Source organism: Dermacentor variabilis, chromosome 4, assembly GCF_050947875.1.
Source record: "Dermacentor variabilis isolate Ectoservices chromosome 4, ASM5094787v1, whole genome shotgun sequence".
Classification (NCBI taxonomy): Eukaryota; Metazoa; Arthropoda; class Arachnida; order Ixodida; family Ixodidae; genus Dermacentor; species Dermacentor variabilis.
Genome location: NC_134571.1, coordinates 4,364,798 through 4,379,756, shown reverse-complemented (window position 1 = coordinate 4,379,756; position 14,959 = coordinate 4,364,798). Strand labels below are relative to the sequence as shown.

The following is a 14,959-nucleotide window of genomic DNA, read 5'->3' as shown; positions in this document are numbered from 1 at the left end:
TCCTTTGCAAGGTCCACTTGCCTTTGACCGTTGTCCAGGCGCTGAAGGATTTCCAGCTTGTCCGAGAGAGACAACCGCTTCCGTTTCGTCACACTCATCTCGAAAGTGGGTACGCGAATTGCCGTTGTTACGTAAAACTGGAAGGCTGAACGGAGCCGATGAAAAACACCGCATGTGGGTTGTAAAAAGGAGCCTTGGTCCTCTGAGCGAGTTCGGTAAACTGAAATATTGACTGTTCCGAAATTCGTTTAAGTGAAACTTTTTTCCATAGAATCTATAAAGAAACTGCCGGGGATTCTTAAAAAGTTCGTTATTCTGAAATATTCGATAAACCGACGTTCGTACAACTGAGAGTTTATTGTATTACCACTTTGGCTCAAGAAAGCGCTATATTATACGCTATTCTATTCCAGGCTTAGTTACTGCGTGTTGATTTGGGGCACAACGACAGCACATAATTATACCACATTACTCACTTTACAAAAAAAGGTACTACGAATATTTGAGGGATATTATGGTCAGCCGCAAGGTCTCAGCACGCGTCCGCTATTTACAAAACATTTCATATTACAAGCTAACCAAATCTATTATCTCAAGCTTTTTCTGCATATCCAAAATAATAAGCTCAATATGTTCAATATTGCCTCCGTACACAAAGTATAAGAACACCAAAAATTAGAACTACCTATGGTCGGCAGCATATTGTGCATCAAATAACCAGTCTGCTTAATAAACTTGGCAACATTCTAGACCTAAATAAACAAATTTCCAAAAATAGGTTTAAACAAATTCTTTTAGAAAATTGCATTGATTATGTTTAATCGCTGTTTAAGTGTTCATTACAACTTCCATGTGTATTGACTTTTTTTATCTTACTCAATGTGCACTATGTGTTTTATTTCTGAGCACACATTGTTTATTTCTTTTTTTGCTGCTTGTCACAATATATGTATGTCGTTCTGCTTGTTTTCTTGACTCTGTGATATTTGTTTTTTTGTTTTTTATACCTAGAGACAATTTAGATTGTTCAATGATTATCTTATGTTAATTATTGTATATTGTTTCTCTACTTGTATTGTGACTGCTTGCTGAACTGTACCTCGGAGCAAAAGCCTCTGTCAGGCTTATAGGCTTTTGCTTTTGCTTCGATTTATGTTGATGTACAGAAAGAAATCAATAAGTAAACTTAAAAGACCACGCCTTGTGGTGTGCCCCGCGTACCCATTTGATAGGGTCCATGTTCGGTGTCTTGAATAGGCATCAGTGAAGCCCGATCTGTCAAGAAATCTTTTATGTACCTGAAAGTGTTGCAGTCGCAGTGTGTCTCATTGAGGTGAGTTGGTATGACGCTGTGTTCGACGTTATCGAAAGTACCCTTCAAGTCCAAATCCTTGAAATTATGAGGGTGCTCGATAGGCTGTATTAGATCTCTGTTAAGTTGGAGCACGATGTCCTGTGCTGACTTATGTAGACGAAATCCGAACACCATGTCCGAGAAAGTTTTACGGTGTTCCATATATTTTGAGAGTCTATCCCGAGCCAGCGTTACCATCTTGCCCACACATGATGTGAGCGAGATAGGTCTTAAGTTGCCTGTGTTGATTTCCTTTCCTGATTTAGGAATGAATGTAACCACTGCTGTTTTACAATCAAAGGGAACCGGTTTCTCGCCTTTCGAAATCGCGTTAATGTATTCCAGAGGGCTTTATATGCCGGGTCAGGGAGATCGGCCAGCAGTTTGACTGTGACCCTGTCCCTATCCGGCTCCGCGCCTCTGAGCATCTCCACCAGGGTCGCCTTCAGGTGTTATAGTTGGTACGGTTGCTTCAACTGCGAATCATCTTCGCCTGCGGGAAGTAATTCCGTGCCTTTGAGGTCCTGTTTCAGGCACAAGTACTCGTCCCGTAATGTGCCGGCCAGTTCTGCCGTGGTGCCTTTCATGTTGTGAAGTGCGCGTTGTAAATATCTTTGTGCCTCGCCTCTTGACTGTGAGGGGTCAATGAGTCTGGAAAAGTTTCCATATCTTCTTACCAGACATTTTTGTAGCTGCTGTGTCGCACCGTACCATCCAGTTAGCGTTAGTCAAGTCAGAGGCATATTCCATGGCCTTTTGGGTGAGCTCTACAATTCGTCTTTTGAGAGTACGGTTCTGTTTCTGTCTATGCCAGTCTTTGGCTTCCCAGAGCCGGAGTGGACAGTTATCCAGAGGTGGGCAGTCCTTCGGTGTCTGGATGTGCTTCTCGTTTTGTTTGAGGGTAGAGTTGAGTGTTCGTGCACATGATTCATGTCCATGTTCAAAGAGACCGGTGAATGGTAGGGACTAACGGAATACCTGCTAGTCTGGGTGGGAGCCGGGCTTGAGAAAGTGGCCTCTATAGAGGTCGCGCATGTATTAATATGGTAATGCTAAAATTATCGCGGCCGAGAGGGTCCTCAGTGTTGTGCCATTCGATGTACTGTACGTGTTTGGAGAGCGTGAAGCAGGGCACGAGCCCCTGGTAACGGAATTCCCCACACGCTTAGGGTCCACCAGGCCGGTTTTGAGGGTGATGCCTAACGTTGACACAAACTCTGCTAGTTTACGCCCAAGTGCTTCATCCTTCTTGTAACCCTATATTTGACTAGGAGTGTTGAAATCGCCCACAATCAACAATGGGTCTCGACCCGCCGTCTTAAGCGCCCGACTAAATATGTCGGACATATTGACATGTTTGAGTTTGGGTGAACAATACATATTAAGCATATGTACTTATGAGTCAGAGTGCAGCAGGGGAAGCACAGTGACCGTTGTGTACGAGTAGGCCAGATTAACGTATAGATACACTTCCTATACTATTTACGATTTGTGTACAAGGATACAGTTGGATAGGTCTTTCTGAAATGTCCTTTAGCCCGACATTTCGGCAGGCGCACCAGGTTCTCGCAGAACCACAATGACTGCTAGGAATTCAAGAGTTTCGAGGTAGAGGCGGAAGTGTGCTCTTTTACGCCGATCACGGAATCATCGAGAATACCACTGTATTAATGATAAACGTTCAAGTTTTTGCTTGTGAGGCGACTGATTATTCCACTGGGCCATGTTGCTGACTCAAGGCTGGTTGGTCCACCACACCCACTGGCATAACTGTTCCGACACACTGCACAGCTGCTAAGGGGGTATCATCAGTGTCATCGTCATCGACAGAACAAAATATCTTTGATGGTTGGCTCACCTCCTTGACAGGTCCTGCGCGCTTAAACAATTTTGGACTGGTCTGGATCCAGGCCTTGATGTTTTTCGTTACTGGTACCAACACCTATTGGGTTATAGGGGCTGCAGTTTGTTGCGACTGAGCTTGAATGACCTGCGCAATCAGACCGGCGAGCTGGGCGATTCGTTCGGCCATGGTTTGATCAAGCGTCGTTATGCGGCTTTCCATGTTAGCGGTTACAGGGGACTGCGACATCGGAGCACAGTTCGAGCACAGAGATGTTGAGTCGTCCCCCTCATCCATTGTTCCTGGAACAAGCGGCTCTGCCTTAGCTTTTTCCAGTGCATTGAGTTTTGTTGCCAGCTACGCGCCCTGACTTCTGAGAATTACTAATTCTTTTCTCAGCCCGAGTACCATAGGGGAGGGTTGGAGAGGAAGTTGAGGCAGCCCCCGCCAAGTTGTTCACCTGTGGTACTGTTGGGTTATTGCCAAGCGGTGAAAAATCCTCGGCCTTGAAGGCTTTCGGCTTGGCGCTGGTCCCGGACTTTACAGGTTAGCGCTGAGAAGGCTGATTCCGGTCGGCTTGCTCCGACTTGCTCTTCTTCTCGTTGGTAGGGGTTACGTGGCTCTGCTGGGTCTTCTTGCCCGTCTTCGGAGGTTGACCCCGTTGTTTCTGCGTAGGTTTCTCCTCGCTATAGCTTCCAAAACTTGCCTACACAATCTGCTGCGCCAGTGAGATGGGCCACTCCCCAGATCATGCATGTCGGAATGCACTCGTGTTCTGTCAGGCCTTGGTCCGAAGCTCCAACGCGCTGACCACAGTATCCACACCATCCTACGTCCAGGTGAGGGCAGTTGTCCTCACTGTGCCCCATTGTGCCACATGTAGCAGGTGGGGATCGTATTTTTGTATTCCCTGATTGCAGGACACTAACAGTTCTAGTGTATGGAACACGGTAATCGTCGGCCCGCGAAGGTCAGCACGGCTACATTGGACGCACCAACTTTCCATATGAAGGGAATATCGCCCTCTCACCATTCAAGCTTAGGCTTCGAGATGCGGAGGTTCCGTCAGCCCCATACACGGACCACACATTGGCACACTTCACCATTTAGTTTCACATGGCCTCAAAATGTGAAGGAGCGTTCACCCACTTTCAAGGTAAAGTCCTAGGCAAGCTTGTCCACTGCTAGCACTACTTCTGTTCCACAGACGATGTGATTTCGGTCCCAGAGCGGCCAGACGTTGACAGCAGCTCCTGCCGCCCCACCCACATAGCGAGCCACTGCTGCTCCCACTACTCCATGCCGAAAGGTCGTCTTGAGGTCCAGAGTCCCACGCGGCTTCAATATCACGATCAGATCCTCCGAATTCATTTTTGGTGTCTGCTCCAGGCGCCAGGTAGTTGCCGTCTTCTTGTTCAGCGGCAGCACAGCGCGAGCACTGGCGGGCTTGCCGGGGTGGGTGGGATTCCCAGATGCCGTGAGTGACGTCGTCGATGCCCACGCGACGTCACCCTTTGTCGCTATCTTATTCTGCTGGCGTCTCCGGCGGAGATTCACCAGCGTGGAAAGACACTCTTCTGTAGCTGGGAGGTCCTCGTCGTGCGATGAGTTTCGTTCTTTGAATTCGGTTGGTTGGAGCTTGATGGATCGTTGGTTTGTTTTGGCTGGCACTTCAGTCCTTCAGTTGGCAGCACAACTTCATTCTATATACTGTCCATATAGTCTGTGCATGTAAGTTGTGATCTCGTCACTGGAATTTAAGATGGTTTCAAATTCAATCTTTGCGTGCTCTTCTCTGAGATGAGGCTCCATCACTGCGTCTACATGCTTTAGTTGCTGCTAGGCAAACTGTAGACGTTTTATGAGAACACTCGCCTCTTCTAAAAAGACAGCAGAATTGACGCCAAGAAGTTGGGCCGCTTCTTTCGCGAAAAGCATGACTTGAATTCCGATGACTTTACGTCTTTTCTCTTCTGTTTACCCATCCTCGTTGTTCAGTGAATCGTGGTCGGGTCCGGTCAATGGTTCTCTATGGTCTTGTATAATTCGTTTTCGAGGCTCGGCAGCAATAATTTTGTTGTAATACTTAGTTGTTGATGATCGTTTCAGGACGGCACTGCCGTTTGATGTTATACTCTCGTTTATTCTTCAAGTTACATTTGTACAAATAAGAGCAGTGAATAAAACATCTTCAGATCTTGTCCCCGTGGCTATCATAACATGCTTTTGCATCAGCCCCTCCGAGTCGTTCTGCCTCCGTCCGCTCTTCCCACAGTCCCGCCGCCTCCCCGAGCCGTCCCACCCGGCAAGCCAAACCAAAGCCGTAACTTGAGGTGAGTGTCGGGGTACGGGGAAGCCGTGGACGGACGGAAGCGCTGTTCCGTTCTTACGGCAGACCGTCTGGACTATCTCAACTCACGGTGAGAACCAGAAAACCACAACAAAAGATCACCAGTTAGGGCTAATGTCTCAACCATGCTAATCGCTCAAACTCGGTCAATCCGCCTGGTGTTCCGCACTCCGCCTTGGTACTCGACTCCGCCTAGCGGACGGCTGTCTGGTGGCTTGACGAACACTGGCAACTTGGCCATTCGCATGCCAGCTCATTTCTCATTGGCTAGGTTGAGGTGGACGGCACTGGGCGTCTTGACAGCAAATATGGCGCTTGCTTGAAGTGAAATGGGGACGCGAGGCCTGAGCTACAGCCGTGTCAGAGTCAGTGCAGTTTGCTCGCTTTCGCGATTTTTACTAAAGTTATCCAGCACCCACGGAGATATTCGTGGACCGCAGCAAGCCGGTGTACCCTTCCGGGCCTCTCAGTGCGTGCGAACACCGGCAGAAACAGACGGATCGCAGGAAGTGTGCGTTGTGTTTGCGAGAGCGTCGCAAGAAATATTTGAAGCCGCCGACTTCGTGATTTATTGTGCCATGCTTCGCGTGTGCGTTGCTAACGAGAAGTCCATCACATACACGTGTATTCTAAGCAAGGTACATGTCCAGGGCGCTGCGAAATGAAAAGTGTCTGATCGATGCACCCAGCATGCAGAAATTGTATGTGTTCTGTATATGTTGTTCGCCGCCGCGAAGTGGTGAACGCTAGTCCTTTAAAGCTTCCACAAGTGGTGATAGGAACAGTAGCGATAAACTTTATTGTCTCGTTATGTCGCTGTCATTCCTCATGTGCGTGTGAGACGTTTTGCCATCTGCGATGCGCCGTGGTGGTCACGACGTTTGAACAATCTATCAATACGAAGATACAAATCACCCGCCGTGGTTGCTTTGTGGCTATGGTGTTGCGCTGCTGAGCACGAGGTCGCGGCATTGAATCCCGGCCCCGGGGGCCGCATTTCGACAGGAGCGAAATGCGAAAACACTCGTATACTTAGGTGTACGTTAAAGATCCCCACGTGGTTAAAATTTCCGGAGTCCCCGCTACGGCGTGCCTCATAATCAGATTGTTGTTTTGGCCCGTAAAACCCCATATTTAAATCATTTATTTAAAATAAGATGCAAATATTGCTTTATCTGTGCGATGTGTCGCAGCGGTGCTAGGCGTCGCACGCGTGCTATTCGGTGGTCGAGGGGCGACTTGCCGTCCTAGGCAGCTGTCTTCGGCGACAATTTCGAGCGCGTGCGTGTGTTACGTGCTCTTGCAAGCTGGCGCTAGCATAACTACAGAAAGTGCGCCATCGCGCCGAACACAAAACTATAAATAGCGATATATAAAGAATTCTCGGACGTCTAACTTTCGGCGATACTATCGCTTTCACGTGACGTAGCATGCCGCGCGTTGGATGATTAGAGAGATTTTGCACAACGAGCCAGTTGAGCGCCCACTGAGAGTGATGGGCTCAAAATACGTCCAATGTGGCAGCATGACACGATTGCAATACATTTTTGGAAGGGAGCGCAGGTGAGTGTGCAATGCATCGAACGTGATTGACCGCGTCATCGCAAGACATGCGGCCACAGAACAGAATGTGAAGAGCCGCGTTATCCCCACAACGCGGAAACGCACTCGCATCTTGACAAACGCGCCAGTGTCGTCTGCTGTTTTCGATAGTTGCCAGCTGTCAACAGACTTCGCGTTGTCCAATCAGAGTGTGCGTGCGATTCACCAAACTTTGTGACATGATCCGCCCCGCGGAACGGACAGGAGGCTTTAGCAAATTTGGGCTATAAGAAAGCTACCCAGGGGAGACTATGTCAACGTTCCGCTCATACCGGTGGCTGCCTACCTTTCTGTGGTAAATGGCATACTTTTGAAGGAAACGAAATTGGTGATACCGACAAACATGCGCCGAGATTTGTTGTAGCGGATTCACGCAGACCATTTTAGCCAGGTGCAAAGTGTAAAGCTAGGGCTAGACCGAAATTCGGCGCAACCCATTTTGCGATGGCGGCCGACGGTAATGAGTTTAGCACTGAATCGATCTAGCGGTATTACCACCGCCAAAAGAAGTTACGTAGAAGGCGTGTACTCCAGTGGGATGCGCTTTCGCTACTCTCTATGAACACTCAGCGCCATCTACCGCCGCAGCCACGAAGTATGCGCGTGACCTCCTAAAATGTTTGGCGCGCCGGTGCGTTCCAACGTGGAGAAACGCGTCATGTGGCAGACGGGCTCGTCTCTCGCACTTCTTTCTGGACATGCTGCGCCATCTAGGGGCACTGCCGAGAGGTCGGCGCTTGACCTCCAAGAAGAGAAGCGGGGCGTGCCGGTGCATGCCGAGAAGTGTTGCCACACATGCTCAGTGACCTAAGTTGGTTCATCGAAGAGCGGCACATAGCCAGCGCGCTTATGGCGCCGCGCTCCCAAGCATTCGCGTAAAAGCCGTTCATAGAAAAGCGGCCCACAGCCAGTTTGTTAAAGCGCAACCTGCTGAAGCGTCAAAAGGGTTCCTGCTTGGTAAAACAGCGTTAAAACGTGTGGGGATGCGAGACTCTCACGCATCCCCTGATATCTTGTTTTCCCGCGTAGCTCCCGTCTCTTGCAATGCGGCTTCGCCACGTGGCCTGGGGCCCGCAGCGGTCGGTGTGGTTGAAGCGCAGTGCGAGAGATGACGCGAGTGTTGCGCTGCTAACGCCACCTACCGGTGGGGTTACTCAGGCGCGAAAAGGAGAAAGCACGTCCTCGGCGCGGCGGCAGAAGCACGTCGGCGCGGCGTCCCGCGCCTGCGCCGATCCATGCTTCTGCGAGACCTTCTCGCGTGGCCTCCTTCGAACGCGCCACCGTTCGCGTTACCGTACGCGCGAACAACCAGGCATTCGGATCCAGCATGAGGTGAACTTATTCGCTCGCTATCCGGTCGCGGTGAGTCGGACTTCCTAGATTTGTCGCGCGCCCATCGGCATGTTTTGTGGATAGCAGCTCGGCTAGCAGGCATTGATCTATGAAAGGTGCAATAAATGCCCTTGCGATTGTTTGCACTACTGTGTTGCCATTCCTTTGTCCCAAGAGCACGGGAGAAGAACCCCACAAACGAGGAGAGAAAAATACATTTTATTGCGCAATTTGTAGAAAAGAACGAAGGGGGTGATAGGACAGAATGCACTCTGTGCACTATACCTCTTTCCTGTCAGCTTCCCCCCCCCCCTTTTTTTCCCTACGAATTGTGCACTAGAAATGTGTCACGCATAATGAGGGAAACTTGAGGCATATATTTTGTCATTGTAGAGTGGCACCTTTCAAGTGGCCCATACCTGGTTACCTAAGTTGGCGCCATAGACCCACATTGAAGAGCGGCAAATACCTACCAGCACGTTCCCAGGGGCCCAAATTGCCACCAAATAGGTTTGTTGAAGACCAGCACATACGGAGTGGCACAAATCTAGTGCTCCGAGTCGGTGTCGGATAGTTTAATTCAACAGCGGTACTTGCCCAATCCCGCAACTACAGTGACGCACTGCACAGTTACCCAGGCAGGCGGAAAATTGGTTGGTTGGTTAGATAGATAGATAGATAGATAGATATATAGATAGATAGATAGATAGATAGATAGATAGATAGATAGATAGATAGATAGATAGATACCCTCCGGAAAGTGCGTCAAGAGAGAGAGAGAGAAAATAATGCAGAGAAAGGCAGGGAGGTTAACCAGAGGTAGTTCCGGTTGGCTACTCTGCGCAGGGCGAAGGGTTAAGGGGGATAAAAAGAGAAACAGAGAGGAAAGGGGAGATAGAAAGAAAGGGAGACAAGCACGAACAAAGCGCGTACACTACAAAGTGGTAGGGGGCGGCATTCTTGAGTCTGTCGTGAAGCGCCGTGGACCGCAAGAACCTTAAAGGCCGCCCCACATTCAGCGTTTTCTGGCGTTTTGTCACCCGGCGTCGCTCGGCGGCGACGCTGAGGCTGGCGCCAAGCCAAAACGTCGTGCTCAAGGGACACCAGATCTCGCCGCCGCCGTCGGAAGCGGCTCGACAGCGCCGACCAATCAGCGCGTGGCAGGGCGTGGCCGCGCTGCTGGCAACTATTGCAAGAAACTTCCGCAGATTCGCAGTTCGCGCCGCCATTGCTGTTTGTTTGGTCGATTCAATCATGCTACCGGCGAACATCGATAACGAGCTTCTTATAGCCATTGTAGAAGCAAGGCCGATATTGTGGCAGACCAAACACAAGGAACACAAGAATCGTGTTAAAAAAAACGTTTTGTGGATTGAAGTCGCCGCCATCGTCCTGCCGGGTGTACCAAATGAGAAGCAGGAGCTTCTTTTTTAGCAGCAAAAGCTGCTGCCTTCTTTCCATGATGTGGCGTATGGCGTCTAGCAATAAAAAGCACCTACTTCCCCCTCTATCATAGAATAAAGAACCCTCGATGCTCAGCTTCGCACGCCGACGCGCCGACCGCTCGTGATGTTCACGCCGATTATTGCTGCCAGTTTTCTGAAGCTTAGCCTTGTGTAATTTTTCTACACAGCCCTGAATATTTTATTTAGCGTAAAACTATGCAAAAGGCATAAGTATTGCATTGAAGAATACTTATGACAGCTCTTTTCATTGATATTACACAATTAGCTTAGGAGGTATCTGGTAAAATAAATCTGGTCACATTGTGCGACGCTGCGCTGGCGCTGGTCCGCGTGCCGCTCGTGTGGCTGGACGCCCTCTCTGGCGCCGTTTGGCGCCGTTTGGCGCAACGCCAAAAAACGCCGGTAGAAACGCTGAATGTGGGGCGGCCTTAATAGCGCGAGTAAGGCCTTCAACGCGGATGTTCTTTCGGAGCATTGGCCTAAAGCTTTCAGTTCTGAAAGTGGACCATTGTCGAACTGGGCCAGTACTCTGCACATCACTTGTCTGTCAGCACTGTACCGCGGGCGGACACAGATAATGTGTGCTAGCGTCTCGTCGATGTTACATGTGTCGCACGTGGGGCTGTCGGCCATTCCTATGAGGAAAGCATATGAGTTTGTAAAGGCAACGCCTAGCCACAGACGGTAGAGCATGGTCTGTTCACGTCGTGGTAATCCAGGCGAGAGGTGCATCCGTATGTTCGGAGACAACGAACGCAATCGACACATGATGAAAACATTCGAGTCCCACAGGGGCAAGGTACACTCACGGGACATCAAATGTGACAAGTACCCTAAGAATGCTAAAGCATTAAAACCGAATCATTGTCACCTTGCCGCCATAATGTAAGGGTGATCATGCCTGACCTTGAGCACCCGGAGAAGCCTGTCCTGGCAAGCGAGCACGGGTACCAGAGCTCTGAGCTTCTCCACGGGCAGCAGGAGCATGTCGTTGATGCGGCCACTCGACAGGAAGTAGTTCTTGTCCTGGCATTCGAAGTAGTGGTTGTAAACGTATTCACCGCATACCGCCAGGTCGTTGCCGCACACGCTCCTGCAGGAAAGGGCGGATAGCACAGCGCTCCGCTCAGCACGCAGCCCAACGTGCGAGGCCCCCTGGTTGGTCTCCTGAACACGGTGAAACCACGCGCCAGCGATGGAAATGTAAGCGCTTATTTATGTTCACCGCCTGGAGAAGGTTCTTGCGCGCACTTCGTCACACGTGGGGCTCGCGGAGCAATATGGCACGAAGAAGTAAGCGTCTTTGCCTTCGTAGTTTCGGTGATAAGAGCTAGCTTACGTGCAGCATATCTATAGGCGTATTTAAGCGCTACAAACGGAGTTAACAACCACCCTGAATTTTCTGCAGTGTATTAATTTACATAATATGCTTATAAAATAACATGCAGGGGCTGCAGTTATTCTCGAATCTAGATGAAACTGCACTCTTCGTTGGATGTACCATGACAGTGCGGGCGCACTGCACACGCACCTTGAAGAATGCCTTCGATGGTACTTAGAAAGCATGCTGAACATTTCGAATTTCTTTCTTATATCCTCCTAAAATCGCAGTGAGAAAGAGGGCGTGTTCATATGAAGTTTGCGACGAGAAAATTGAAATCAAGTGCAGAGCCTTTCTGTTTTCTACACGATAAACGGCAAAACGTATACTTAGTCAGCTCCGTCCTACACGCCTTATCCCAACACCTATATAAGTCACCGCTTTCCTTCTTCGTATTGCCGACATCGTTTTATTCTTCACGCAGCTAGACTTTCTTTAAAAAGCCCTAAGCAGGAAGCACAAAAATGTAATTTGTTTTGCAAAGCAAGCCACAGAGTACAACAGTGCGCCTTCGGTCATATCGTTATCTCAGAACTCTCAATGAGCCCATTTCTGCTGCGGTTACAGTGACAAAAACAGTGGTGGCCTGCTGATTGACGCGTCAGTAGTGGATAAGTAATCTAGATCTAGAGCACGATTTTTCGAGCACTACAACCGAGAAAAAGTTGACTATAAGCACTCTGCAAGCGAAACCAAATTCACAGTAGAGTCAATCAGTCTACCTACTTCGTAAGATTCGTTGCATCAAGCGCGGCTTAGGGGCTGTCACGCAACGATGCATATAACTGAAGTTGCCGCACCGGCGTTATTTATTTATTTACATGTATCTTACAGGCCTTCGAGAAGGCATTGTGTAAGGGGGGAAATACGGTAACATATTAGTATGGAATCAGGAAAGAAGGAACATCATTATAATGAAAGGAATATTCGTGCAACATGGAAAATTAATACATTAGCAAATACAGTATGTAGAGCAATAACAATAAACGGTACACAAAATAACATAATAGCATAATAACATTATAAACGTTTTTGCATGTGTACAGTAGTAAGTATAATAAAAAATTAGGATCACTGAAATTATTTTATGAATTTATTGTAAAATGTAGGGAAGACATTAAAAGAAGGCAACACGTGTTAGACGGTTGAAATGGCATATTGATCAATTAGAGAATTGCGAAATGTACTGTGTTTAGATTGGCAAGCGATTTTATATCGGGTGTGGCTATCACGCAAGCGGCCCGATAACAAGCCAGGGTCCCCTTTCCCTTTGCCTCGCTTTAGCCGCAGCTAAAAAACGAAGCGCAATAAACGGCCGGGAGTTCTTTTTCCTTGCCTAGCCTACTGATGTGTGGTGGCTCTGCTTGAAGCGAGTGACACCTAATGTCAGAAGCGGCCCCGTCTGCCCATCAGGATCGTTCCCATAGCCTAAGCAATGGACAGCACAGCGTCAAACTGCCGGGACCACTTCAGCTGACTGAAATGTCAGAAGAAACTGGCTTGTCTTCAAGCAGAAACTGCAACTGCTCCTGACAGCGACATTGAGTGACAGCCGAAAGACGGCAGCGGTAAGAGCAGCGATCCTTATCAGCGCTGCTGGCGACGAAGCACTCGACATATACAACAACTTTAGCTTCAAAGATGATTACGATACGCTGCTCAAGAAATTCGGCAGTTACTTCCATGAAAAGGAAAACGAAGTCTACAAAAGGCACGTGTTTCGTATGCGTGTGCAATGTGAGGCCGAACCATTTGAGCCGTTTTAGCGAGGTCTGAGAACTCAAGCTAAGCACTGTAATTTTGGCGGCCTCAAAGGATCCATGGTACGTGACCAGATTATTTTCGGTGCTAATAGTACGGCGCTCAAAGAAAAGATGCTCCGAGATAAGTCTCTCACATTTCAGAAAGCAGAAGAAATGTGCAAGGCGACGGAGGTTGCCGCAAAGCAAAATTACTACATGGCGCAGAGAAAGTCTGCAAGTAGACTACGCCGTAAGAAATGAGCCTGGCAAAGGAAAGCAAATTTTTTGTAAGCAATGCAGCCGGACGCACACGCCACGACAATGTCCAGCTTACGGGAAGCACTGCCACGCGTGCAACAGAATGAATCACTTCTCGGTATGCTGCAGAAATTGCCAAGTGAACCAAGTACAGGAAGAGCTGGAAGGTGATGAAAATTTCCAAGTTTCGGACGTCAGCATATGCGGTGTCAAAAAGCAAGCAGGGCTAGATTGGATGGTGCGAGGCGAGATTTCCGGATGCCAGGTCAGATTCAAAGTTGATACAGGCTCCCAGGCAAACCACCTCCCCCTCCGCATTATTCAACGCATCCGCTGTACAACGTACCTGAGCAAGAGTACAGCGGTCCTGACTGCCTACAACGGCACCGTTATCAAGCATGTCGGCATCGCCACAGCACCCTTGGTCATGAACGGAGCGAAGCACGAGACAAGCTTTTTTATTGTGAAAAAAGGCCGACGAGCAATCCTTGGCTTCAACACATGCCTGCAATTTGGCCTCATCTCAATAGCTGTGGACGCGTTAAACAAGATGGGCACGAATCACTAGAGCAAACTGTCCCGCACCTTTTCTGTGGAATCGGCTGCGTGAAACGACACTACAAGATGGTGCCTAAATGCAGCAACCAAACGGAGCACCTGGTGGTAAAACACCGCTAGACGTCCAATGACACGCCATTGCCTCCACTGCAGCAAGGAGACATGGTACGGGTTCGCGACGGCCGCCAGCGCTCGCTCAAAGCGATGATTCTCCATAAGGTGAATCCTAGGTCGGACATAGTGAAAGCGGACAACGGCCGCATTCTACGGGGAAATAGGCAACACCTGCTGCGAACACGAGAACACTACAGGGTAGTCGACGGCAGCGACGACGGCGATGTGGACATTAGCCTCAAGGCCAGCAGACCCTCAAGGCCAGCAGACCCACATGGCTGATCATGACCGGCGGTCATGATCAGCCATGTTGTGGACATGCAACAAGACTCAGATCGCAGCATACGGCTGCTGGAAGAAACATTGCAGCAGTTCCACGCAGTTTAACCCGACTATGCACTGGCCCTACGCAATGCCTCTATACCTCTACACCTATACCTCTATACCTCAATGCTACGAAATGCCTCATGACTTCGAGCGTACACGGCTGACATACGATGCCAAAATTTTCCGCAAGTTTCTTAGTGCATTGTCAGACCTGATTTCTTCGGAGAGGAAAAGATGTATCAGGTGTGGTTATCACGCAAGTGGCCCGATAACAAGCCAGCGTCCCTTTTCCCTTTCCCTCGCTGCAGCCGCAGCTGTAAAACGAAGCGCAATAAATGGCGGGGGCTCTGATTGAAGCGAACGTACAGATCTGGTACAGCGTTCTAAAAACGGATCGCACGGGGCAAAGCGGACAAATTAAAAGCGTGTGTGTTGCCTTATTTCGGGTGTAGCTGAACTGATTGTTCAGTCTTTGTGACGTCGAGGATGCTTCTTTAGTGTTTCATAAGGTTAGGCCAACTGTGTAAATGAATCTATGAAATAACAATAGACGGAAGGACAATAACGCGGCGAGTAGTTAGTGGTTTTGGCGAGAGATCGAGCTTTATTTGGGTTACTCTTGACTGGTTACT

The 14,959-nt window shown here is 49.0% G+C and overlaps 1 protein-coding gene across 4 annotated transcripts in view; it reads right to left on the bottom strand.

The window, feature by feature from the left end:
• LOC142578589 (BBSome complex member BBS7-like) overlaps positions 1-14,959 on the bottom strand; it is a 136,939-nt gene that overhangs the window by 106,827 nt on the left and 15,153 nt on the right. For all 4 annotated transcript variants that reach the window (XM_075687980.1, XM_075687983.1, XM_075687981.1 and 1 more), the window contains exon 5: positions 10,854-11,040. In XM_075687980.1, coding sequence (XP_075544095.1) covers positions 10,854-11,040 — 187 coding nt within the window. The remainder of the gene's footprint in view (positions 1-10,853; positions 11,041-14,959) is intronic.